This window comes from Lingula anatina, chromosome 1, assembly GCF_051362555.1.
Source record: "Lingula anatina isolate TDL-2025a chromosome 1, LinAna3.0, whole genome shotgun sequence".
NCBI classification, from domain to species: Eukaryota; Metazoa; Brachiopoda; class Lingulata; order Lingulida; family Lingulidae; genus Lingula; species Lingula anatina.
The window spans coordinates 17,582,848-17,608,743 of NC_141767.1; the positions used below are offsets into that span (position 1 = coordinate 17,582,848).

At 35.0% G+C, this 25,896-nt stretch overlaps 5 protein-coding genes across 27 annotated transcripts in view; 2 read left to right on the forward strand and 3 right to left on the reverse strand.

Annotated features, from left to right (window-relative positions):
• LOC106178188 (synaptotagmin-7) overlaps positions 1-3,870 on the forward strand; it is a 71,085-nt gene extending 67,215 nt beyond the window's left edge. For all 22 annotated transcript variants that reach the window (XM_087002035.1, XM_087002033.1, XM_087002047.1 and 19 more), the window contains one exon: positions 213-3,870. In XM_087002035.1, the coding sequence (XP_086858161.1) occupies positions 213-517 (305 nt within the window). In that variant the 3' untranslated portion in view covers positions 518-3,870. The remainder of the gene's footprint in view (positions 1-212) is intronic.
• A 159-nt stretch (positions 3,871-4,029) lies between these two features.
• On the reverse strand, positions 4,030-5,342 carry LOC106178189 (nuclear factor NF-kappa-B p105 subunit). Its single transcript, XM_013561289.3, has one exon. The coding sequence runs from the start codon at positions 5,212-5,214 to the stop codon at positions 4,195-4,197; it is 1,020 nt and encodes a 339-aa protein (XP_013416743.2). The 5' UTR covers positions 5,215-5,342; the 3' UTR covers positions 4,030-4,194.
• A 101-nt stretch (positions 5,343-5,443) lies between these two features.
• Positions 5,444-14,147, forward strand: LOC106178207 (DNA repair nuclease APEX1). Of its 2 annotated transcripts, XM_013561312.2 has the most exons (9): positions 5,515-5,603; positions 9,952-10,178; positions 10,322-10,375; positions 10,853-10,969; positions 11,200-11,398; positions 11,792-11,863; positions 12,247-12,393; positions 12,614-12,797; positions 13,233-14,147. In XM_013561312.2, the coding sequence occupies exons 2-9, from the start codon at positions 9,993-9,995 to the stop codon at positions 13,348-13,350; spliced, it is 1,077 nt and encodes a 358-aa protein (XP_013416766.1). In that variant the 5' UTR covers positions 5,515-5,603; positions 9,952-9,992; the 3' UTR covers positions 13,351-14,147. The 2 variants fall into 2 exon arrangements, with proteins under 2 accessions (XP_013416767.2, XP_013416766.1); XM_013561313.2 differs by lacking the exon at positions 9,952-10,178 and having other exon boundaries at positions 5,444-5,603.
• Positions 14,148-16,668: 2,521 nt separating this feature from the next.
• Positions 16,669-22,769, reverse strand: LOC106178211 (tetraspanin-33). The gene is made up of 6 exons (XM_013561322.2): positions 22,440-22,769; positions 21,224-21,409; positions 20,323-20,493; positions 19,913-20,086; positions 19,332-19,448; positions 16,669-19,085 (listed from the first exon to the last, which is right to left on the reverse strand). Exons 1-6 carry the CDS (start codon positions 22,596-22,598, stop codon positions 18,945-18,947), a joined length of 948 nt encoding a protein of 315 aa, XP_013416776.2. The 5' UTR covers positions 22,599-22,769; the 3' UTR covers positions 16,669-18,944.
• Positions 22,770-22,884: 115 nt separating this feature from the next.
• On the reverse strand, positions 22,885-25,720 carry LOC106178151 (uncharacterized). The gene is made up of 5 exons (XM_013561217.2): positions 25,522-25,720; positions 24,956-25,131; positions 24,380-24,607; positions 23,982-24,170; positions 22,885-23,773 (listed from the first exon to the last, which is right to left on the reverse strand). Exons 1-5 carry the CDS (start codon positions 25,575-25,577, stop codon positions 23,409-23,411), a joined length of 1,014 nt encoding a protein of 337 aa, XP_013416671.2. The 5' UTR covers positions 25,578-25,720; the 3' UTR covers positions 22,885-23,408.
• Between the last annotated feature and the right edge of the window lie 176 nt (positions 25,721-25,896).

The following is a 25,896-nucleotide window of genomic DNA, read 5'->3' on the forward strand; positions in this document are numbered from 1 at the left end:
GTATACAGATTGACATGACAGTGGTTATAACTTCATTTTATCTGTCATGCAATATTATAATACAAGGTTAGCAAACAGACCAAGTAATTGAGAAAGCATCTAAGTTTGTTATTTTACTGAACACCTTAATTTTCATACGTATGCTTTTTTCAAACCTAATCATTTCGATAATTTAAAAGATGTTTGCTAAGTGGTTTTCTTTTCTTTTTCAGATCCTTATGTAAAAATATGGTTAATGCAAGGAGGCAAGAGGGTAGAGAAGAGAAAAACCACTGTCAAGTGGAGAAATTTATCTCCTGTGTTTAATGAATCATTTAGCTTTGACGTACCTCTTGAAAAAATAAGAGATACTAGTTTAGAAGTTTCAGTCATGGACTTTGATAAAATGACTAGAAATGAACTGATAGGAAAATTTTTGTTAGCATCAAGAAGCGGCCCAATAGAACAAAAGCATTGGAGTGAAATGATGCAGAAACCAAGACAAGCTGTTGCACAGTGGCACTTGTTGAAGGATTAGGTAGCAGAATTCAAGACAAGCTGTTGTACAGCTGCACTTGTTGAAGGATAAAGGACAAGAAAGGCCAAGGAAGGTTGTTGAAAAGACTCGACAGGCTTTTGAAAAGGGGCTACAGCGTCAGGGAGTCAAAAGTACAGAGATGTAGATTCAGAATTTCACATTTTTGAGAGCAAAGATAAAGAGCAATGTGAAACACAGATAGTATGTAAATTTATTTGTAATACAGCATTTTTTCAATGAGAAGTTTTCAGTATGAATGAACTGATACCTGTATTTATGAAGAAACTATCTCATAAAGTTTGATTGGAACGATTTGTTCTGAAAAGGAATTTTTTGTCATGCCCAAGTATTCAGATTATTGTATTAATCTGATTAGTGAATGACTGTTACAGGCAATAATGCAGAGGAAGCTAGAGGATAATCAGTGGAGGTAAAGATCTCATGTTTATTGGGCCAAAGAGCTGTTTTTTAACACTCACTGATAGATAAAAAGAGACACTGATAGATTTTATCTTCACTGAAATGTTTCTAAAGAAATGTTTCTGTTACTGTACTTGCACTGCATAAGCAATTTGAGTAAAATGTTCTGGTACAAAATTGAGAAATATGTTCTGTAAACTTCTAATTTAACGGAAGATTCCAAACATAGATGTTCCACATACCTATCACAGAGCCTATTTTAGAAATGTATGTGTAGATGGAAAAGTTTGGGTAATCTTTAGCAGTCACATTCAACTCAAAGATGTATAAAGTTTGGCAGTTTTAAGTACACAGAGCTGCATTGGTTCAGAGAACCATGCATGTTTCTATCTTGGTTGTGTATTGAGTTAAAAGGTGTTTCTCTTAATGTCTTATTGTACCTTAGCTAAAAAAAGATTATTTTCAGGATGGAAGTTAGCCTTGAATTGTTTTCAGTGTCCTGTCACGTCAGATGTCTATAAAACAGACACGTCCCAGCTGTCAAAGGCATTTACCTCAGCAGATGAGCATATGAAAAGTGGTCCTTTTTCCATGGGCAGAATAAAGCTATCCAAACCTTTCATCTATTTATGAACCTGCCATAAAAATCTCCTTTTAGGGATTTTAAGTTTTATCTAATGGACATGTTATTGATTTCTAATTTCTTCTATTAAGATTCTGTTTATTATCACCCATGTAATGCAGTGAATGTGGCCATTTCCACCCACAGATAACTCACTTATATTTAAGTCTTGATCTTTTTTTTCCACAGGAGCTGCTAATTCTAAGTGATTTCATTAAATAGATATGTATTTAATAGAAATATTTGCATTGCATCATTCAGCATGTTTGTTCTTCAAAGGCACCTGCTCTCTCTGGAAACTGCTTACCCGTTTAAAAAAAATTGGAAGAAATCCAATACTGCTGCAGTTAACTTTGAGATCAATTAGGAGAAATATAAATGAGTAATGTAACGAAGTATAAAGCTGCATATAAAGAAAATTGATTGAAATTATGAGTATTTGTTAAATGCTATATTTGTTAGAAGTGATGGCTGTACAGCTCACTAAATGCTTTTAGTTTTAATTGTTAAGTCTAATCAATTCTTTGATTTCAGTAATATGTTGAAGTTGTCAAACACTTCCTGCAGTCCTAATTTATGCATAGAAAAGATACAGTTACGAAAACTAAACAAGTGCTTGACAATGCAGTATCATGGTCCATCTTTGTATCTGTATCCAATTTGATAGTTATTTTCCCAGGATCATCCTGTTATGGCCAGTTTGTGACAAAACCTGTCATAATCAGTATTGTATAAAATATAACAAAATGTTGAAATTTTGTACTATGGAAAACCACTTGTGAAGACATTTGATATTAATATCAAAGTGAATATTTTGATTCATCCAGTTATGATATACTGAGATTACTAAAAAATTTAATCTAATACTGGATCCTGTGTTAAAAAGGAGATCATGAAGTTTGGACCTTATCATAAGGTCTTCTTCAGATAAATGGGTTTTGAATTGTCAGTGGTGACAAGAGGTGACGCTCTGAGGTGGGTGTCTCACAATGCCCTTACAATGCCCAATGATCTTACAGAAATGGTAGTTGGTATCTCAAGCTACTGTGCTTGTTGTGGGTGGGTTGTTCAATCCACTCATGAATGGCTTCTTTCACAGCTTGTCTGAACCAGTCCTCTTTATTGAGGATCACAAAGTTCTTCCTGTCAAAACTAACACATCTTTGGGACCTGGCCCTGGGATACATCCTGTGCAGAACGCCACCATGGATCACCAGTGACAATTCAAAATCAGCTCACCTGAAGAAGACCTTGCAATAAGGTTAAAATGTCTTGATCCCCATTTCAATGTACATGTAAGATCCAATGATAGGTTTAATTTTCTCATAACCTCAACATTTGGTATGGTTTACAACAGTTAACTACCCTTCTATAAATTTAAGTTGTGTAGTTCCAAAACATCTTCATTTCAGTTTGTGTATTTTTTCCATGATAGAAATTGATTGTCAGTTCAGCTTCTCTTTCATGAGCAACCTCTAGCGTATTTCTGGCTGCTATTTCACATTCCTCACCTTTGACTAGGTTGTGATATTGTGTTAGATGTGACATTTATGTCTCTTCTCACATTCTTACTTCAGTGAGAACAATGGAAATCTATATTTTATAGTATACCACTTAAAATGTTGTTAAGGTGTACAAAGGGTACAGTCGTCAGTTGTGTTATCATGTACAAGTGTAAGTCACTTTAGTTAGAAATTTTCATACAAAATGTAAAAAAAGGAAGACAGTTATGGTGCACATAAATATGAAAAATAAAATGATCAGTCAAGCTGGTTTTCAAAATAAAAGTGGTTTTCTGCAGGCTAGAAACCGCAGTATGGTACTGTATGTAAGTATGCTACTTTCTGTTACAGTTCCTAGTTGCTCTGATTTTACCAAATGTTGTTAGGTGCTGCAATTATTAAAGTTTTTGATAAGCTGGCAAAATTAATACTTTTTGCTGAAAATGAATAGGTATTAAGACATTATTGATTTTGTGGTAAACTTATGTTGCTGTTGCTGTGGTATGGAATCATTTCTATATCATGAGCAATCACTGTAAATTAAGAAAACTGTCGCAGAGTGTAAACTTACTTGATTGTGCAACTTTCAAGTAAAATACTGTTGCATTTTGTTTAATTATAAATCTATTTAATTATAGAAGTTGAAGACAAGTTACAGGTGTGCAGATCTGTTACAGTGTTGTTATTGTCATATTGTCATAGTGCACAGTATTTATATAAATATATATAACTTGATATGTTACTATGATTATTGCCCAAGATGTCTTGCATACAGACATGATGACAATAAAAAAGAAAATGTCACAAAAGACTGCTTGTTTTGGCCTTTTCATTTTTTGAAAATTATATACAAAGTACATTATTTCTCAGTTTTGTACTTGGATCAAAGTACATATAATTTCCTCACACTTGAGATTAACTTACATGCAAATAACCGAATCTTCATGTAGACCTTAATTTTTTCTTACACTTTTTGGCAAAAGTCAACATTTTTGTCTTGTGAATAATGCAATCTACATTCCGAGAGACACTTTTTAGAAATGCTTTTTTACTTCAGATATTATCCTCTGACAGAAGTAAATATTCTGAAAATAAACATGGCATTGTTCAATTTACATGTACTTGATGCATTTTTACAAATGCCTGAGTTCTACATAGTCTTTCAGAAAGTTTGGCAGGGGAAGTTGTTCCACTGCAGCATAAGTACTCTGTCCCCATCTTGCTCTGCCTAGCTGTTGTCTGATGACATGTCCACATAGCTCCATAAGCCGTCGAGGCTTTGAGGCATGCTCCAACAGCCACTGGTGGAACTCTGGATACATCACTAAATACATCTTTGGCAGAGATGCGATAATTCTGTGAACTGAGGGCAGAGCTGCACCAGCCATAATGAGTGGGGCCAGCACATCATTAAAGTTCCCTTTACTATTCCGCATAAACCCTATGGCACAACTTACTGGAGAGATATTGTTTCTACCTATATGATTTGGATTGGCACCGTGTTGTAGGAGAACCTGAACTGCCTCCTTCTTGGCATATTTACATGCAAGACACAATGGTGTAGCACCTTCACATTGTTCTAAATCAACTACAGCTCTGCTGCGCATTAAGAACTTCACAAAGTCTATGTTACCACGAATGACAGCCACATGGAGGGGCCCCAGCCCATGTATATCAGCGTAATTAATGGCACACTGACCACTTTTTATTATGGTCCTCGCCATAGATATGTCACCATACAGGTCTGTTATATGCCAGAGAACAGAGCACCCCATGTCGTCACACAACTTTAAGTCTGCCCCTGCGGTTACAAGCACTTTAACAGTTTCAACATCATTGTTCACAACTGCCAAGTATAAAGAACTCTGTTTTAGATTTTTCCCTAAATGTTTTACAGTGGAAGGGAGGTAGGATCCTGGGTCTTGCGTGGACAGAACGTTCACATCACATTTTCTTTTGATTAGAAGTTTGATCACGTTGCTGTTTTTGCTTTTCACGGCAACATGCAGGAGTGTCAAACCAACATCCTGCGGTGGAATCCTCTTCGTGCAAAACGTGTGGTTCACGTCAAAACCAGCTTCAAGAAACTCATCCAAAGTCTTGGCATTATCATTTTTCAGAGCGTTATAAATGTCTGGCTCGATATACTCCATTTTCAAACCGTGTCATTCTTTTTTGCATGAAGTATATTCGAATAAAAGCAATTTTTGTCGAGTACAAGAAATAAAATCCCGCAGTTGGCAATGTAAACAAGGCACTTTAAAGAATTTATTTCCATAGATGGCGCTTACATAAAAGACGATTTTGTAGAGGAAATTTATGTTGCATGAGAATGTTAGACACTTCTTATGATTATTTCCAAAACAAAGGACCTTTATGTAGATTTATAAAGATTTTAATGTTATATCTAAAAGGAAAAGATGAAAAGAAGAAGATTTTATTCATGTCTTATCTTGACCCCGACTTCTCCTATAAACAGACAGGTGCCGCTGAAAAGACCGCGTGCAAATCAGTACTTTCAGCCATGGGAAGAAAAAGAAAGGTTAGTGCTTGTAGTTTTTTTTTTTTTTTTTTTTTTTTTTTTTTTTTTTTTTTGTATTATTTTCCACAAAGTGCTTATGTTAGTTGTGAGTGCTACATTGATAATGTATAGTTGCGTGGCTGACTATCTCATCACAGACATCTCGACTCTGTCCAGACTTCCTCTGTCACTAAAGTTGAACAAAGAGAATGAGCTCTCTTCTTAATATACCTTTTAAGATACTTGATAATTTAATATTTGCAGCTTTCATTTATCGATCATACTAATTACCGATATCACGTGAATAATCCGTTCTCGTGAACAACCCGTTCTGACGGATTATTCACTCGGGGGTTGCAAGCCTTGCCCATTTTTTGGCCGTGCATGCTAATGATACCACCCTGGTATGCATCTGTGAGTTGAAACTCACCTCTTTGCGTGAATGGTCTTTCTTGGCATGATAATAGCTAAAAACGAGTTGCCCTAAAGAATCCACCAGCCTTGGGATATGGAGTTTTTTTCCATCTATTTCATTGCTAATGTAATTTAGAGATTCATATATAGTTATGATTGGTCCATCCATGTCCCACTTAAGCTCTGCATACAACAGTGTCTTCATTGTAACAGACTGAGACTGATTGGTAGGGACTCATATTATTTATTATTATACCTGCAATAGGTTGGACAGCGTGGGTTGACAAATGTCTCTAAGAATAGCGAACAGAACAAATTACACAAACTAAAAAATAAATAAATAAATAAATAACATTCAAAGTGATCAAAACAAACTAAATAAATACTTATCTATGCTAGGCATTTGAAGGACTTTCTTTATATCTTTTATGGGAATCCATGCTTTGTCTTCTGTGGCAGGAACATAAAGATTCTTTTGCCAGAACCTTTTGTGTGTAAAAAGCTGACTTCCACTTTGCCATCTTCAGTCTCATGGGTGACCTGACCTAAGAATTGTTTTACTTCTTTCCTGGCAGCAAACTCTGCAATGACAAAATCTCCCTGGTGAAGCTGAGCTGTACCTTGAATGACATTGTCATTGTGTATGTATCTTTTTGGGCATGTATATTTTGGCCCTCCTCAGAGCTTTTCCATGGCTCTGTGCATTGGAGAATGGCATTTCTACAAGCAGAGAGGCAGTTGGCATAGAAGATGATGTGGGTATGGAAGCACAGGAGGGTGTGGATGGGCTATCTAACTAAGATCCAACCACCACGATATTCCTGTTCCATGGACGGATGCTTGTAAAGACGAACAGTGTTGGACAAATGTCCACTTTACTTCTTAATCGCCTTTTCCTTGAATCTGGCACTATACAATTGTGTGGAACAAGCAACTTTGCCACTATGGCCTGTAATTTTTCTAACATCTGTATTAATTCCAACTTCCAAAAACATTTTTGGAAGATAGTTAGAAAGCGTATTAATTCCAATACTTTGCGCACTGAATGCTATTGCACCGTCCTTTCTCACAATCGGCCTTTAGAAGGGATATATGACAAGTATGTTTGAAATTTTTTAAATATACATCTGCTATTGTTGGCACTTTTGTAATGACGTGCGTTTTGGGGCTCTGCTTTACTACTTATGGACCCACTGACATTTTTTGATAAACGTCCTTTATATTCTATGAACCAACACCCGGGCTCCTCCCCAAAAGAAAATAATTCACACATTAAATGCTTCAACAAAAGTGCTTCAAGTCCTGAATTTGATTGTTTTTATAACAGATTATAGTTTGCACTTTGATGCTCTCATGTGTTATTTTCTTTACAAAATCACTCAGTAGGTAATTAAGATTTACAGCCAAGTTGAACCCACCACTGCTCACACCTTTACCTTTTTCCTTTGAATTTTGCAGTGTGTTCTGCGCCTGGTGCATATACGTGCAGGCTTGTCCTGCTCTCTTTCTGTAGCCATTGCAAATTATTTGCTCTTAAATGGCCTTTGGGTTCCCCAGGGCTGCAGGATTTTCAATTTTTTTCAAAAACATTTAGATGGGTTCTGATGTGCGGCCTTCTGGAATTTTTTGAGTTCCTACATGAGGACCTCCCAAGACACTTACTGTATTAATGTATTCCACAGTGCCAACATACAGTCTTTCCTAGACCCATTACACTTTTTTTCTACCCTTGGTCTAAAGTCACCTTGTGTGACAGTCACTGATGACCTAGTCCGTATTATAGTTATGCGGAAATAATATAATAAATTATGTATTATTATTATAATGTACATATTATATATTATGTATTCTGGTAATTGGTATGACCATTGGTTCATTGCCACTGAACAAAGGAAAAAGAAAAAAGTGAAAATGTGACTGTGAAGTAAATACTTCATTTCCTTCCTGTTGGTATTTCCTCTGATCTGGGGTTTTCACTTTGGAAAAGTTTGATGACCTTTGGCACATCCACGCTCGGCTGTCACCTTGATTGGATAGTAAACGATTGTCGTAAAATCGCTAAATGATATTAAAACCGGGTGCATAAACTTGAAAACCACCTAGGACAACCTTGGACTGCCACATTAATCTAATACAATGCAAAAATAAACTATAACAAGTGGTTAAAGCCTTCAAACTGAATGTCGTAAAGTCCCCATATACCTCCATAGAGACAATAAAATAGAGTAAGCTTGTGAAACAAGATTCCACAATTTTAAACATAATAATCAAAATAAAATACTGCCGGGCATCGGAGCGGCCTAAAACTTGGCACGCTTACCGCAAATACTGCAGGCTACATCATCCCGTCGCTCGTTTGTAAATTCCCTGCATGGCATACGCACAATCAAACCGTAAATCCAAATTCCACCTCTGATGCTTGAGTCGGTCCTCTCCACTATCCAAATCAGGAAATGACGTAACCACAGAGGTCGCATTGTCCAATGGCATGGCTTCTTTTTCGTAATGGGAGGTTAGAGTGGACCGACTCAAGCATCAGAGATGGAATTTGGATTTACGGTTTGATTGTGCAGTATGCGTGCCAAGTTTTAGGCTGCTCCGATGCCCGGCAGTATTTTATTTCGATTATTATGTTTAAAATTGTGGAATCTTGTTTCACAAGCTTACTCTATTTTGTCTCTATGGAGGTATATGGGGACTTTACAACATTCGGTTTGAAGGCTTTAACCACTTGTTATAGTTTATTTTTGCATTGTATTGGATTAATGTGGCAGTCCCAGGTTGTCCTAGGTGGTTTTCAAGTTTATGCACCCGGTTTTAATATCATTTAGCGATTTTACGACAATCGTTTACTATCCAATCAAGGTGACAGCCGAGCGTGGGCACATCCAAAAACTTTGTGCCGAGGAGTGGGCTCCACCTGGAGCAGTGTCACATCCTGTGTCAGTTGTTTCTGGTAAGGTCTCTTCATGAACATCTTCTGGGTCAGCCTCTGACTGTTGTGGTAAGATGGGTGGATTTGGGGAGACTTGATCCAAGAGTGAACCTGATGCGTTCAAATTCTGGTATGTTAGGTTGATGTTTCTTCTTGTGGTTACCTGATTTGGACAAGAACCACAAACTGGTCTGGTCTAAATTCACCTTGTGTGACAGGTACTGATGAACTAGTCCATATTATAGTTATCTCTGGGTGGTGTTATGTTGGGACTCCTCTCCTATGTATGACTCTTATCAGTGGCGTTGATAAGAATTCTGGGTGAAGAGTTGGTGGAAAGGTAGAAAAGAGGGGTACAAAGTGAATTCAAGAGTTGCATCTTGTATTATTATTCTCACTGTATCTCTTCACCTAAATGTTCTATCAGCACAGCACAAAAGATTTTTTTTTCTGATTTGAGCAGTGTCTCTGTTTTTTTTCTGCAACTCCTGATAGCTGTATCCATCTATAACAAAATTGAAATGGTTTAGCACATTCACTATGTTAATGGTCTCCTCTGTGCCTCTAAAATAAGTAAATGAAATAGAAAAACATTAGAATTGATCTACTTCTAACATAATGTAAATTTTTAAAGTTACATGGGTTAACGTATCCTTTGGGATACGTTAACCCATGTAACGTATCCCAAAGGATACGTTAACCCATGTATCCTTTGGGAGTACTTCCCCCCTCAGTGCACAATATGTATGAGTCCATTTTGTCTGATATTTTTTGTTAAACAATAAGGTCCCAGCCAAGGCATATCTTCTTTTCTTCCTTTGCGATCTTGTCGTCATGTACATGCATGTATGATATGAAACCAATGTATACATGTAAATCCTTTTCGTTTTCAAGTTTGATATCTGACTTTTCCTCCTCCATTTGGCTTATATATTTAGCAAGTTGGTATACCAAGTTGCTGTATTTCATTAGACGTTATAAGTCCTGTAAGAAAATTTTATACGCTCATTAAATTTTCAGACAGTATGAGAGTACTCACCTGGAATATTTTATAGTTCAAAATGATGTCCGCCATAAGTACTAAACTGGCTAAGTTCAGACTTGGCTCTGTGTCAGCTTGGTGGGAACACTTGATGCATAATTACCAAAGAGGGAATCAGCACTTCATGAATGGTTCTCACATAGAACTGTTGTTAGCAAGCAGAAATAAGCAAACACATGAAAAGAAGATATGCCTTGTTAATAAGGTACTGATATGTTTTTAGAAATGCTGCTTGGGTTTCTGTGTTTTCCATTGAAATTCAGCATGGCACATTTACAGTATGTTGTGATTACTAGTACTGACTTGCTTGACTAGGCTGATTTTTTTTCCTCCTTAATTGTTTTTTAGGAGGGTGACTCTTCAGAGGAGCCAAAAAAGAAATCAAAAAAAGAGGAACCTGAGGTATTGTATTACATTTATGTTCATATACATTTACATTGTGTATGTCTGAAATTCTTTGTTGTTTCTCAACTGAGTAAAAAATTTGGAATTGCTGTTTGATCTGCTTTTTATCCCATGTATGATGTGTACGTGTTTGTGTTTCTCACAAAGGATCCTGTAAGACTGTATTTAGCTTGATGGTAGAGGCAATAACTATTTGTAAATTATATGATTTGAATTGTTCACTTGATTTAGCAGTAATTTAGGAGATTAAGATCTTAAAAAAGAGATTCAATTTTTGAAGTGGTATAATAAGTGTAACATTGCATGTTAAAGCGTAACCCACTTGTGAAGCATGCACACCTGAAATTCAATGTTTTAGCTCATACAGTGGATATCAGAAACTGTAAATAGGATTGCTAATGCATGAATTTCATGCAAACCTGTTGAATATATGTTTTTTATGCTGAATCTGTTTTTAAATGAAATGTCTTGTAGGCCTCTGCACCTTCAACAGACTGGACAGCTAGTTCTGATGCTAAATCTAAAGATGGCCGCCCATGGAACATGAAGATTGTGTCTTGGAATATCAATGGCATTCGTGCATGGATCAAGGTACTTAAATAATGTTAGCCTTTATTTTTCATATTGGATACCTAGTGCAGATTCTTATCAATAGGAAACTCAATAAGTACTTTAAAACATTTTGTAACTTTTTTCCAACATAATACTGTCTGCAAAATTATACTATTGCATTGTTAGTACTGGAAACTTAATGGAGTCAACACCTTCAAAAAGAATGAGCGATGCAACAAAGTACCTTTGGATAATTTTCTCTAATTTAGAAAAATGGACACGAGTATGTCAGGAAGGAAAATCCAGATATAATTTGTTTCCAAGAAATCAAGTGTGCGGAGGACAAACTTCCTCCAGAGTGTAGCATTCCAGATTACTACCCCTACTGGCTGACAGCAGACAAAGAGGGCTATGCAGGCACTGGGATTCTGTCTAAAACCAAACCGCTCAGCATTAAATATGGCTTAGGTGGGACAGTGGTTTCTGATTTGAACATTTTTCACATTTAAGAAATTTTGTAACCCAGATTGATTACAAGAAGGAACTGAGGGCTGTCATGTTTTAAATGTTTTATTGAAATTGAATTATTGACTTTGAGCTTTTAAGCTTAGCTTTTATTTTTATTTGTTCAATTTTAGGTTTAAAGTTTAAATGCTGAACTTTTAAATCATGCTGAATTGTTATTGCTAAAGACTCATAATAAGTACAGTATACAGAACATCTGTGATGGATTTATGATTTTTATAGAATATTTTGCAAAAATTGTTTGGAAGTGAACACTTGCATCTTCAGAATTTTCTTCTTGACAAGTTTTTAATGATTTTGTAAAGCATGTTATAAACTGGAAATTGTGTCTTACAGGAATTGAGGAACATGATAATGAAGGCCGCGCCATCACAGCAGAATATGAAAAGTTTTATCTAGTCACTTCATGTGAGTATGTTCTCAGTTTTTGGAACTCCAAACAAACAAAAAGATGGAAACTGGTAAATAAACTGTCAGTCAGCAACATAAACAACTAGCTTCATGTCAAATGCCAGTGAAATTGTAGGTGGGTCTGTAAATATTTTTTTAAATTATTCACTTTTTGTCACTTTCTCTGATTTGGGCCCATAGATTCTTAGAGCCTTTGACCTCCAATAGTCTGTGAGCTGAAGAGGCTTTGGCACTGACAATGATGTTGGTTTTGATAATTTTTGCATGTTAAGTTGGGAATAGGATAAGATTGTGCTATGAAATATTATTCAGTTTAGCAAAATCTACCTTGTTAATCCTTGATAACATTATTTTATGGTAAAAATCCACCTCTGTTTCAGATGTTCCTAACTCGGGGCGTGGCTTAGTACGTCTTAACTATAGAACCAAGGAGTGGGATGAAGCATTCAGAGAATATCTGTTGGGACTTGAGGAGAAGAAGCCAGTAATACTTTGTGGAGATCTTAATGTGGCTCACAAAGCAATAGGTAAGTCTCTTATTGAATTTTTTCTTTTTTTATTAATGAAAGTTGTTGGCGTGGTAATAAATGAATTGACATTTTTAAGACAAATTGAGCAAGTTTTTTTGTGAAAATAGTTATATAGAGATATAGATGTAGTTTTGTTATAGGATAATGTTACTGCAATATACTTTATATTTATGTATGGATATTTATATATATTTTGTCGTTTGCTGCACATTTCCAGATCTTGCTAATCCAAAGAGTAACTACAACAAGACTCCAGGCTACACTCAGGCTGAGATTGATGGACTGAGTAAGCTACTGGATAAGGGGTTTGTTGATTCTTTCCGGCACTTATATCCAGATGTAACTGGTGCTTATAGCTTCTGGACATACATGGGCAATGCTAGGTCAAAGAATGTGGGCTGGTGAGTGACAATTGGTGCCTGGATCACACTTTACATATTTAATGTCTCATTTATCTGACATGCACTGCCACACTGAGAAAATGATTGTACTTAGTATGTATGGATATCTCTTTGGTCTTTTTTATGATGTCACACTGAAAAATTGTTCAAACCTGCTACATTTTGCTATCACATATGTGCCACAGTATACAAATTTAAAACTCGCCAAAAAAAGATGTACCTCATCTCAGTCATTTAAATGAAGGTAGCTGGAATAACATAAACTGTATAAATTGTGGTGTAGAATAGAATTATTAATATGTTCTCTTCTATGTTTCAAATGAACTTTTGATTTTATAAGTGAGAAAATCAATAGAGGCTCAAATTTGATTGTTTCAAAAACAATTTCTTAGAAAAAGGGGATATCCTGATCAGCAAATGTTCATGTATTTTCAGGCGACTGGACTACTTCCTGATTTCCAAAAAGTTGCTCCCTAGTCTTTGTGACAGTTTGATTCGTAAGGAGGTGATGGGGAGTGACCACTGTCCCATAGCTCTACTTCTGGCCGTCTGACCAATGGAACAGGCTGCATAACAATCATCTCTGGGAACCATCCCTGACTGTGTTGCCCTGTGATAGTTTTACTTGGAGAGACCTTAAGAGAAGAGGCTGCGTGAAATGTCCTTGTTTCCAGAAACACCTCTCTCAGAAAAATGGCATGCATGGATTTTAAAGGAAGTTTCTTGCTTTCATAACAAATAATCTTCACATTTAAGGAATCAAGAAAGAAATGTGTTTTTATAACTCTACTTTCTGCAGATAGTTGTCCAAGAAAGTATTTGTTGAAACAAGAAAAGCATCATTACTTTCTTTTAACAATTCTCAGCCTCGGTGTAGGCCTGCAATATTCAGATTGTATGAAAACTGACAAATCAAAAGATCGTGCATGGGGATGCAAAAATGAAAAATTATTTTTGAGGAGCAAGTCAAATGTAAAGCTGTACTGAGGTCTTGTACCTGTACCATTTGAATGTTTGTCTTGATTTGACAAGATTCATATTATACAGCAATTTTTATGTACAGATACAGATGAGTCTGTACATCTAGCCATCACCATCATTAAAGTACACTTTCAGAGTTAACATGACGTGGAAAACCGTTTAAACTTTTGTCTAATGGAACTGATGAATATTCATAAAATAGAGGTCGAGTTTAAAAAATCCACATGATTGGGCCACTTTTTCAATAATTATTTTTTTCCAGCATATATGCTCTACTGACAACAAATGTCAAATAAAACTGATAGGCTTATTGTCTCTAAACTCACAGAAGTAATAAATCTGACTGAAAATCAGCTTGATTGAACCATTTTTCCAGAAGTTATGTTTTTTTTTCTTTTTTTTTTCTGCATATTTTATCCACTGTTATACAGATAACATAAAAACCATGTCATAGGGTGCATTCCAAGAGATTTAGATCGATCCAGAGATTTAGATTTAGATCGACTTAACTCCCTGGGGGTTCACACTAAATCGCAGTCAGCTGAGCACGCACCATAGTTAATTACCCTCTTACAGCTTTTAGTAGACAGACGCTTAAGCCGGCTCAGCTGACAGTAATCTAGTGATACTCCCCACAGGGATAGATTGATCTATGGGAATGGGGTCATATTTTGCTTTCATACTTTGCAGGACCGATTCAAAGGACTAATATTAGAGTTGAGCTATTTCCCTGAAAACGCGGAATTCCGCATTTTTAATTCAATTCTTACAGTTCATGAGATTTGTTAACAATAAGATCTGGGGAGATAAATTTTCAGTTTTTTTTTTTTTTTTTTTTTTTTTTTTTTTTTTTTTTGCATATATGTGGTTTATCCTCAGATTCAATTTTAGGCCTTTAATTATGTTAGCATGTTAATGTATAATTGCATGAGAATTAACAGTTACCTATTTTGTGCATAATTTTTTTATGAAAGAAAAAAACTTTTTTATTATTTTTAAACTAAAAGAATGATTCTTAGGATTGACATACAGCTCAAATTGGAAAACCAGGTTGATTGTATAAAATATTTTTGTGAAATTTTCATTTTTCCATTTCTGGCATTTTCAAATTGTGAACTTGAACTTTTAAGGGCCTGAAGCCGTATGTTAGTTACACATTTTACTTACATCCAGATGTCCTGTTTTGCATAATAAAAATGTGGTGTTGACATAATGTATTATTGCATCAGAATTGACAGTTCTCTATTTTGTGCATCATTTTTTCTGCTTTTTGTATGTACATTTGACAGCTTTGCTGCATTGTTTATTTTTATCAAATAATCATGTATTTTTATGTACAAAGATAAATCTTCATTAAATACTAGTAGAGTTCGTAAATGAGCTTGATGGGCTCATTTTTTCAAAAGTTAAAAAAGACACCCCACCCTTTGAAATTGCTGGCTAGTGGCATACGTATGTCACAGTTATGACACTGGCAGATTTATGATTTTGCAAAAGGGGAGGAGGGCAAAAGAATATGAAAAATATTAAAGGCATAGAACATTTTTAGTATAATAATAACAAAATGTAGGCCTCATTGATGAAAAAATGCGTTGTTTTGTCTTCACTTTTTCTTTGGGAGTAGAAAGGGTATGTCCATTACTAGTTAATACTTTTAAAGGAATGACAAAATAAAAATTTATACATAATCTTTATTTATTTCCAAACTGCGCACAAATCATAGCACTTTAAAGCAATCAAAACAGACCCAACAATTGCTTAAAATATAAACTATCCAAATAATGTAATTAGAACCCTCTAATTACCTATCTGCTTTATAATGATGACATTCAGCAGTCAATAATTCATAATTCCAATTTTTTTTTCATGACACATTTTTGAACCAAAAGCAGCAACACGCTTTGTTAACCTTGTGGAATGGTAAAAAAAAAAAAGAAACAATCAAAACGGATGAAATTTGCAAGATTAAGAAAACAATTGTACACATTTTGTAGACTTGCTTGTAAAAGGTAAATGGATAGTCGATATAAGCACTAATGTCAAATTATTCATCTATTGCCGTTAAACCCAGCTTAATAGGCCTACCGCCAAATTTTTCGAATACACGTGTCAAATACAGAACTTCTTTTCATCTTTTCTTGAAAAAATAATATTTTCAGATTAATTTCCTACTTTGTTTCGGTGGTTTATGGACTAGAAGGGGGAATAAGATGAAATTTGAGACCAGAAATTAATTTCAGTTGCTTCTTGGCATGTGGATTTAATTTGTTTTGTAAAAAGCTGGCATTAATAATTTAGATTCGTTAAAAGATATTTACACTCCATGTCTTTTTTTAGTTAAGTATGATTTCTTCATTGTCGTGGGTGCTCGAAGTGTGAATGAATACGATGAAGATTCAATTATGAGTTTTACAGATACTGCGATTTTTCAAGTCATAAATTCTTAAATTTGGAGCATTATTATCAAATGGAAGCAGCAAAATTAAAAAGTAGGTTACCTTTTAATTCTATTCTATATGGTAAAAACACCTCAAATGCCATATAAAAATATATATATTAATGTTTCTAAAATATGTATCTGAAAGATTGTTGATTTTTCTCATTGAAAAGGTCGAGTCATTATATTATTGTACAGTATCACAATCCTGAATTTGCTTGCTGACAAAATATGTTTTGACCTGGAAATATTGTCTGATAAGAATAACCAAGAACTTTTTAAGACTTTTTCTATGGGAAAGAGTCATGACCAAACTTTAACTTGTATATAAATGATAATTTCCGTATACTAAAGCCAGAGTTATCTTTAAAATTCACTTTAAAAGATATCTCATTTCACGGTAGTAGAATATTAGAACTGTTCAGCTTAAATAATAGAAATGTAACCCGGTGATAGTGTCTTGGCAGAATTTTCTTTTATTTTTCCTACAATATGATTAAAGAGGGTTTGGGGCCTTTAAAAAGTGAAAATCTTATATTCAAGAAAAACAGTTGTTTTTCTTTGAGTACACTTATCCATACCCATTTGTAAAGCATAAAGCTCTGTGTCACAACAAGAAAAAGACTATAAAAACTGAAATGTATTTTTGGTCCTCTATTGAAAATAACAAGAAACTGAGATCTAAAAATGTTCTTTTACAAAACGCATGAGATTTTTCCATCCATACATAACAGGTTCATCTAGGTGATCTTTTTCATTCACTTGCAGTTCATTGAACATCATCACCATCAGCTGTCACTCCAAACTACTATTTGTGGCCAACTTAATTTTACCAGAATAAGAATTCAAAATAGAACATTTCCCACTAGTTTTAAATGAAGGATGCAAAACTGCCTTACAAGTCATTTGAAGACAATGAAAATTTCTACCCAAAGATGTATGTAAACGTATCCCTGCCTAATATAAGCAAATTATAACATAAACGAGACCACAGTACAAGGTTAGTTAATGCAATACAAAATATATATTATTTGATACAATCTGCATACAAACAAACAAAATAGTTGCTGCCACAAGCCCAGTTCCTTGTTTTTTATTTAATTTTTTTTTTTTTCATTAAAAAAAATCCTTTGTACATAATACTATTCATCACCAAAAAAATGCAATATAGTTAGGAGTAGTATATTATTTTGGGAAAATGAAATAAAATAATTTTTTTGTTACAATGACAACAATAAATGCCTTGCTAGTTCAATAAAATCAACCCAAATTATAAATGACAAGACACATACTAGAGGGCACTGCTAATTTAAATTTTCAAACTTGAAAATGTTATTTTTCCAAAAACAATATTTTTTTTTGGTGAATTTTCCTTGAGACAATGGCAATCTACATCTTTATAACACCAGGCAGTTTTAAAAACAAAACTTACTGCATATACCTGTTTCATAATGCACAATAAAAAGCACCTGTAAGTTTTTCCATTACCATCAAGACATTCTATTACAAGAAGAAATAACCCACTTTGCATAGCAATAACCTAAATCTAAGAGCACATTGACTGCAATTAATTAATTTACAAACTAATACCATAAAATATTGAGTGATGCAGAAAATTAGCAGAAGTAACAAGATGGAGACTGGCATAAGTCATGCATATGTAACTGCTGCTAAAGCCCATTATCTTATTTGTTGTATTAACTGGAATGCACTGCCTAAGAAAACTAGTGTCCTCAACAATTTGCTTTGGTCCAAAATTAAATTCCACTTTCAGCAAGGCAATCCACTGGGTGATCCTGGAATTTGTTTGAGTTGGGGGTGGGGGGGGAATCGAGGGCACGATGATAATTTTTTCTGTTGAATAAAGCAAGGCAAGTCTAAAATAGCAGACAGGGATGAGAAAATATTTAGTGCTGTTTCATTGTGCTTTAATAATCTTTTTTTTGAGGGGGGGGGGAGGAGGAGGATGGGGTCCCTTTAGTCCAAAGGGCAGGGGGTAGAGTGGTGGCCTATTGAGTCTCCCCTAGATCCAATATTACATTCTAAAAGAAAACGAGCATTGCATTTCAATTCTCAGCCTGGCACTTCTGCTTTATCTTAATGAATGCTACTCCCTTCTGGATGGTATGCTTTTGAAAAGTCTAATCTAGTTTTTTTATTTCTTTTCTAAACTCAAATTTTGTTAAGAGTCATTTACAGTGTATCAAGATACCATGGGTTAAAAGCAATGGTCCCAAATGCATCACTTATCCCCTGCATCCTTCACAAATTGTATCTAAAGTAAAATTCATAAGCCATTTCACTCTCATATTTTCAAAATAATTATAGAGTTCATATATTAAACTGTCAAAAGTATCTGAAATGTGTATGCCCAAGAACTAAAACAATAAATATTTTATTCAAAAATAATTAAATTCTTTAACCCATAACTTAAACAAAAATATATCTTTAAATACATATAACTATATTTATATATGTATATAAATTGTGGATAGATAAAAGAAAGCCATCCTGAATTTCAGAAATATGAATAATGTGCATATAAACATATATAAAATCAGGTTAGGGTAGTATTAAATACATCAGCTGTAAAAGAATAAAAGAAAGCCCTAAATTATTGGGTCGATTGTCCAGCAATTTCTTTAAAACTTGATATTTGATTGCAGCAAAGTCTCTGTCTTCTTGAATGCTATTGGTGTGACGCAGTAATAGGTCTTGTCAAACATGCTTCATAGGGCAACATTGTTAACACCTTCTTCATGGACACTGGCATGGTCCTGCCCATAATATTGTCTTCTATGTTCTGCATATGACAATCTGGCTTTAGTCACAATCTTGATCATGTTGCAAGCTAGCAGAATGGCAAAAAGCTGAAACAGAAGTTTTCATAATAGTTAACATATCTAAATGAAGTCAAACTCAAAGCAAAATAATAAAAGGAAGCATGAAACTACTAGAATTAATATTATGTGCAAACACTATGACATGAATATAAAATGTTCATTGTTGATAATAATCAATCAATTGTATATATAGATATATATAATTTTATAACTGACCATTCTTCTTAAAAATGTAATCAAAATACATATACAAACAAAACAATTTAACCTTACCTCCAGAAATCCAACAGAAAATGCAATCAAACCTATAATAAATAACTGATCCCTGAATAATTGTAAAAGAGCACCAATACAACCATTTGTGTAAATCACATTATCAGCAGATTGTTCCTAAAATTGAAAAAAAAAAAGATGATACTGATTGCATCAAGAATCGTAATGTCAAGGAAATCTTAAGACTCATGATAACCAAATAAATTTCAATAAAAGTCAAAATATTTCACAAAAAAAAAAAAAAAAAAAAATGATTGTCTGAACCTGTAAAAAAATTACCAAATGTAAAAAAAAATGTAGCAGTGTGTCTGATGTCAAAATATATTGAAGTGAGATTGCTTGGGATGGGAGACCATTCTCACAGGGCCCAAGAGGGGTGAGGCACAAAAAATACAAGTAAATAAAGTAAACAAAAAAGCATAATGAAAACATTGATTATTCTATCCCAATGCCCTACATACAATAGTAAGATTTTTATGTTAAACTAATATGAACAATTATGCAAAGATTTCATAGGAAACTGCTCTTTCAGGTCACAGTAATAGAAACTTCCTGGACCTTGCAGCATGTGTGTGACTTACCCCCAGGCTCCTTGAACCATAGCCACACTGTATATTTTTGAGAAGTGACTGTGGCAGAGTTTGCTGCTTGCAGCAGGACATGGGAACACCACAGTGAGACACAGCAGCGGAGGAGCAATTGAAATATATGTTGACATCCCAGTCATTGTAGCCACTGCCCCCACAGCACTTGTACTGCATAAGAAATAAAGAATATTGTTAGAATAAAAACCATGTTATAGATGCTTTCCATAAAAAAAATTTTATACTTAACAGAATTCCACAGCAATACAGTTATGACAACATATCCTGATGTCCTTTTTAAAAATCATTTTTCATTCATCATGTACAACCAATGTATGTAACAAGGAAAAGAAATGTCAAGTAATATTATTGTCAGGTAAAATCACTTTCATTTAAGAAGTCCCTACCTCAGACTGTATGTAGTCTATAGCATTTTGTAAGTCGAGGTCATCCTGATAGTTAACTATGGCCTGCCTGGTGTACTTGGTGAGGCCTGCTGTGATGTGGTCCAGAAAGACAAATGCTATAACACCAGAAGCCAACTCAGCCAGGAATACTAGCACCAATATGGCACAAAACTGAAATAATATTTTTTTCATTATAATTTTCACAGTGTATGGCAGTTATTACTGAAAATGTTAATTTTAAAACTTAAAAGTGCTCAAGGTTAATGGCACAATGCCACTATTAATGTACATCAAAATATTATTATTAATTAATATACTTTCAAGTCCACAATATAATACCTCATATGCAGTGTCACTTTCTAACACATTGTATGTCCAGTTTTTTAGTTCATTCTTATTACCCCCACAGAAACCTATTCTGCTCCACTAACATATATTCAAACCTAACAAATAGCTATATCTACACTGTACCAATCCAAACAAAATAATCAACATAACACTTTGCTACCACTCATGCATTGGCAATACCTTCTCCCCCCCCCTCCCCTCCACACGCAAGCACACACATGAACTAAAATTGAATGAAATAAAATCAAAACTGAACTAGAAAAGCACTCCGAGAGTGCAGACCTCCGCCAAGGCAGCGATTTTTGATTATTATTATTGAATATTGATTGATTATTGATCCTGATCACAACCAAAAACTAATCACTTCTAAGTTAACCCATTTCCCACCTACCCTGAAAATTTCATCAGAATCGGTCCATAACTTTTTGAGTTATGTTGATGACAAACAGACAGACAGACAGACAGGAGTGAAAACATAACCTCCTTTGCAGAGGTAATAAAAAATTAAAATATCAAAAAAATCTGACTAATCTAATTTAGTCAATATACTCACTGTCTGTAGCAGACAGATATTTTCCCTCAGTGCACCTAAGCAGCCAAAGAAGCTGATGACAAACATAGCACACCCCACAGCAAGGACAAGGAAAGCAGGATCTGTTATCACACTATCCAGACTGGCAAACCCTTGTTTCTCTATCCTTGCCCAGCTCCCTATACCAATGAATGCTCCACCAGCCAGCTGAAATAATGATAAAACAACTGCACATGCAAACATATGCACACAGGCTATATATATATATATCTGCCTTAAAATACCATAATGATATAATTTATTACTTGCAAAGTTGAAAAATCACAATGGATATGAAGCAAAAACTAAAGAGATGTTTAAAGAACTAAGTAGAAAGATTTTCCTCATTGGGTCAAAGACATCTAATAAAAACTGATGAATGTCTCATATCAACAATTTTTTTAAAATTATGATAAATAACAGTATAATTTTATTATACTTTGACTGTAATTTCAATGGGGTGTCACATGAATAAAGCAAGATTTTGAAATGTGGCCATTTAAGCATGATTTGGTATGTAGTTTATTTATTACATTATAGATTTGAATAACATTTTCCATAAATAAAAATCAAGCGTGTGTTTATATCTCTTGGTATAACAAATATGATATGATATATGTGGGAAGGGGGGGCTTAATTGTGGAACCTGATGAATTGAAATTCAAATATTTCTTTTAATCTGTCCAACATGTTTTATTTTTACCTTTTTCTGGTATAAAAGGTATAATGGGCATAAAGCTCTATGAATAAAGAGACGTGTCTGTTGAACTTTTGTGTAACAGTATGCAATACAGTTTTATAAAATATGTTTGTAGATATGATCCGGTCTTTACAAACAATGCAACAGTATGAGAGGCAGCTTTATGAAATCCAAGACGATCCAATTTTTACAAACAAGCTGATAGCATTTAACTTAAAACAATAATTTACTCTAGGATATACAAGTCAAATCAATTGCGCATTGGATTGTTTTTACTGTACCTGAGTAAAGTACGGTAACCTGAAACTGTACACACGATATCAAAAATAAACACGTCACATGAGTCACCAACTGCAAATCTTAAAATTTGCACAGCTGCACTTTTAATGAACATGGTACTGAAACTGGCAGTGGTACATCAAAACAAACGACGATTTGCACTCGAATTATCACCAAATTTACAGCACATTATTTACAGCATCCACCAAAAAAACTTACCCACACTAAAAAATTAATTCCAAATAAGCTGTATTTAGTCCATGTTTCACAGAGACAGCAGTCATCCACGGAGCAGCAACCCCCGTGCGTGCGAATCACTCGTTCATCAAGAGACGTGGACTCGTGCCAATCTTGAACGTGGTTGCTGTAAGGCTGCATAGCTCTAATTCAGAAAATGCCGTTTTATAAGGTGTGCAACTTTGTGCATAGTTAACAACACGCATATACTCGCATAAACCGTTTGCATTTGATTTCATGCGGGCTTCACTAATTTCCGATCCCACCTGAGCACTCCGAGATCCTCCATGTTGTTTACACGACAAAGCCTCATTTTCAATATCAAGACAGTCTTTTACTTTGGTACATTAGCGAAATATCGTTGACAGAAAGGGAGTTGGGGGGGGGGGGGGGGGGGGGGGGGGGGGGGGGGAGGGAGGGGACAAGACACTTAAAAGAGGAAGTCATAATTATATCTTAACTATTGTATTGCTCATCGTTTTTGTTCAGATGCAATTTCTTTAACACTGTGAATGTTAATATACTACCGATATATCTTAATTAACCTTATAAAGTTCGAGATTAATTAATGAAAATAATAAGTCATCTCCAATATCTGATTAAATTGGTTTAAGTTTGCCTATATTCATGGTTTCACTGTTGTTCGGAAAAAAATTAGGACTGCACTTTTATTTGCACAGAAATTTGAATCTTTATATAACTGCATGAGGCAAAGCCTTGGATTTGATTCACCCATTACTTTTGTGCATTGCGCATTAGAGAAAATTCGAAAATAGGCAATGAGGACATACATTTACATTACTATGCTATACATGTACTTAGTAATTGGTTTTCTGTTTTTATTTCAAATATGAGAGGGGTGGAATTATCCCTTTTTACAAAAGTCTTTTGAATGTTCTTTTTTTAGCCCCTAGATTCTTGTTGTCGGCAACCAGCAGATATTCTAAAAAGTCAATAACGTAGATTTTGGCAGCAAAGGGGATTTTCTTGTCGTAGTTTAACCCGAACCCTAGAGCCAAGTATATCGGCAGAAAAAGAGCGAGATAAATGGCCGGGATTCGGACAGTCATTGTTGGTAAAGATGTTGATTCCCCTATCTTCAGATGCTGAACCATCAGATGGTCCAAAAGGGTTAGGTGAATTCCACTTTGCAGCCACTACCGTCGGCGATGGTCTTGAATGGCGTTTTGGTGTCGGTTTTGGAAACCGTTGTACACCGATTTCACGGCGCCGTGGTTTTTGGCGATTAGTCTCGTCTGGGCACAGTGCGGCCACTGCGGCGGAACATCTGTTAATGTTTGGTCCGCTGACATTTGCTGAAAGCAAGGGAAGTGTGCCATATATTATAAGAAGTATGTTCACGTTAAATTAAAAGACGTGCTAGCTGAAGTCAATCTGACATGCTTGTAAATTTGGCATTCCATTGCCTTCACTCCAAATATTTAAACGAATACATTTATTCAAAATGATAGCGCGTTTTGACTTCCAAATAAAACCCAATCGAGCAAGGATATTTCTACTCACTTAATCTCAGTTTGTCATTTGTTGAGCTGACTGCCATTCTAAACATGAAAGCAATGGTGGCGCCTGTAATACTGGCATACAGCAAGCACGCAAGGGTCGCAGAATACGGCTCCAACGCGAAGGCCATCAACACCTTGATGTGGGGGGTGATGGCTTTAAATAACGCGTCGAAGAACAAGAAGGTGCAAACTAACACAAAGAAAAAAATTAAGATACAGCTTTAGAAATAAAAACAGCATTTTCATATTCTAACACAACAGAAGCAACACTAGGTTTGAAGTTTGAATGATTTCCTTTCCGAGTGGACCTTTATCCCACGTTGACACGGAAGGCAATGTTATCAATATTATATGTTATATTTTTCATTCGTTATATATATGATAGTATATCTGACTTACTCATTAAACCCATCATCTTAATATCCTCCCAGTTGTTAAGATAGCTTCTTTCGGGGATCATCTTGATGAACAAGGCGATTCCGAGTATCAGGATACAGTCGTAATATTCGTTCAGCAACCACGTAAACAGCATGAGGCAGTCTGCCATAAATTCCTTCCAACTCTCAGGGGGCAGCGCATATGCTTCATTTATATGTATATATTTTCTCCAGTCAGTGGCGCAGAATGCTAAAATATAATTTGAAAAAAGTGTATCTAGTAACAAACTTGCAACCTACAGAACCTGCGTCAGAAATCTGACAAATGGCTTCGGTTTGAAAGAGGAATTTATTCTACGACCTAAAGACTCGTTTGACTGCTCCGTTGAAAACAAGAATGATGGTGCGTATCAACATCCATATCAAGCAATTTGAAAACTATAATGGGAATGGAAATTGGCACTGAATAAAGGTCCATTACTTAGCAAATGTCTCTTCGTTTTTCGGGGTTTTATTTTTTAGAATTTTTATAAATAGCGTGCTGGCACCCTTCAAACATAAATAAATGAAAATAATAAAGATATTTTGAAAAACTTACGGTCAAAATAGTCAAAGACATTTATTGGTATAGTAGCTAGATCGGGAGTCTCTTCGCAGTTATTGCACACGGTACGGATTCTGGTCCATTTTGTTGTCTTCCCGTCTCCGATTTTATTGCTTGAAACGCGTTTCTGACCGCCAGAGGATGAAATGTATCCTTGTTCCAAAGCAGGGCTAAAAATAACGAAGTTTTAAAACGCAGCACAATGTCAGATTTGAAGGCATTCACATCATGCATGGTACATGGCTCACAAACTCACATTAAGTGAATGCATCCATCTTGTTTATTGTTTCCGTTTCTTTTACGGAAAATGCAAGGTGAAATCGACCCGAAAATTTCCTCGCAAAATTTTCTGTTCAATATTTCGCGACTACTTTCACACGGATTCATTTGGAAGTACACTCAATATACGTATATATAATAAAAACTGGGCAACAAATCCACCTTTCCTCATCAAATCAATCTTTTCGTTTGGTAAAGTCCTTAATTTTGTGTAAGTATATAGATAAGAAGACAAGCACACGTCAAGCCTGATTAAATTATTCTTTAAAGGCAACACTTACCCGTTGATACAATTCTGGATGGCAATGATGAAAAGACAAAGTAATTTAAAATCCATTATGTCAAATATCAGGCAATACGACCCATTTCTGTCAAGTTGTTGCCACAAGTGTAAACTCTAGGTGAATCTACGTAGCTTTTACGTCATAGGTAAACGACTTGACACAATGAGCTCAATGTGACGTCATCCCAAACCATCTTTTAAACAAAGTCCGAATCATCAATTTCTACCTACTCTTCAACCGTTAAGGGTTTTTAAATTATGCATACGTGATACGTTACGTCATGGTTTATCCCAGATTCCATACCGTATGTTTACAAAATTATGTGATCAAAAATATACAACAAGCACGCTCGCAGAAATTTCAACGCATCCA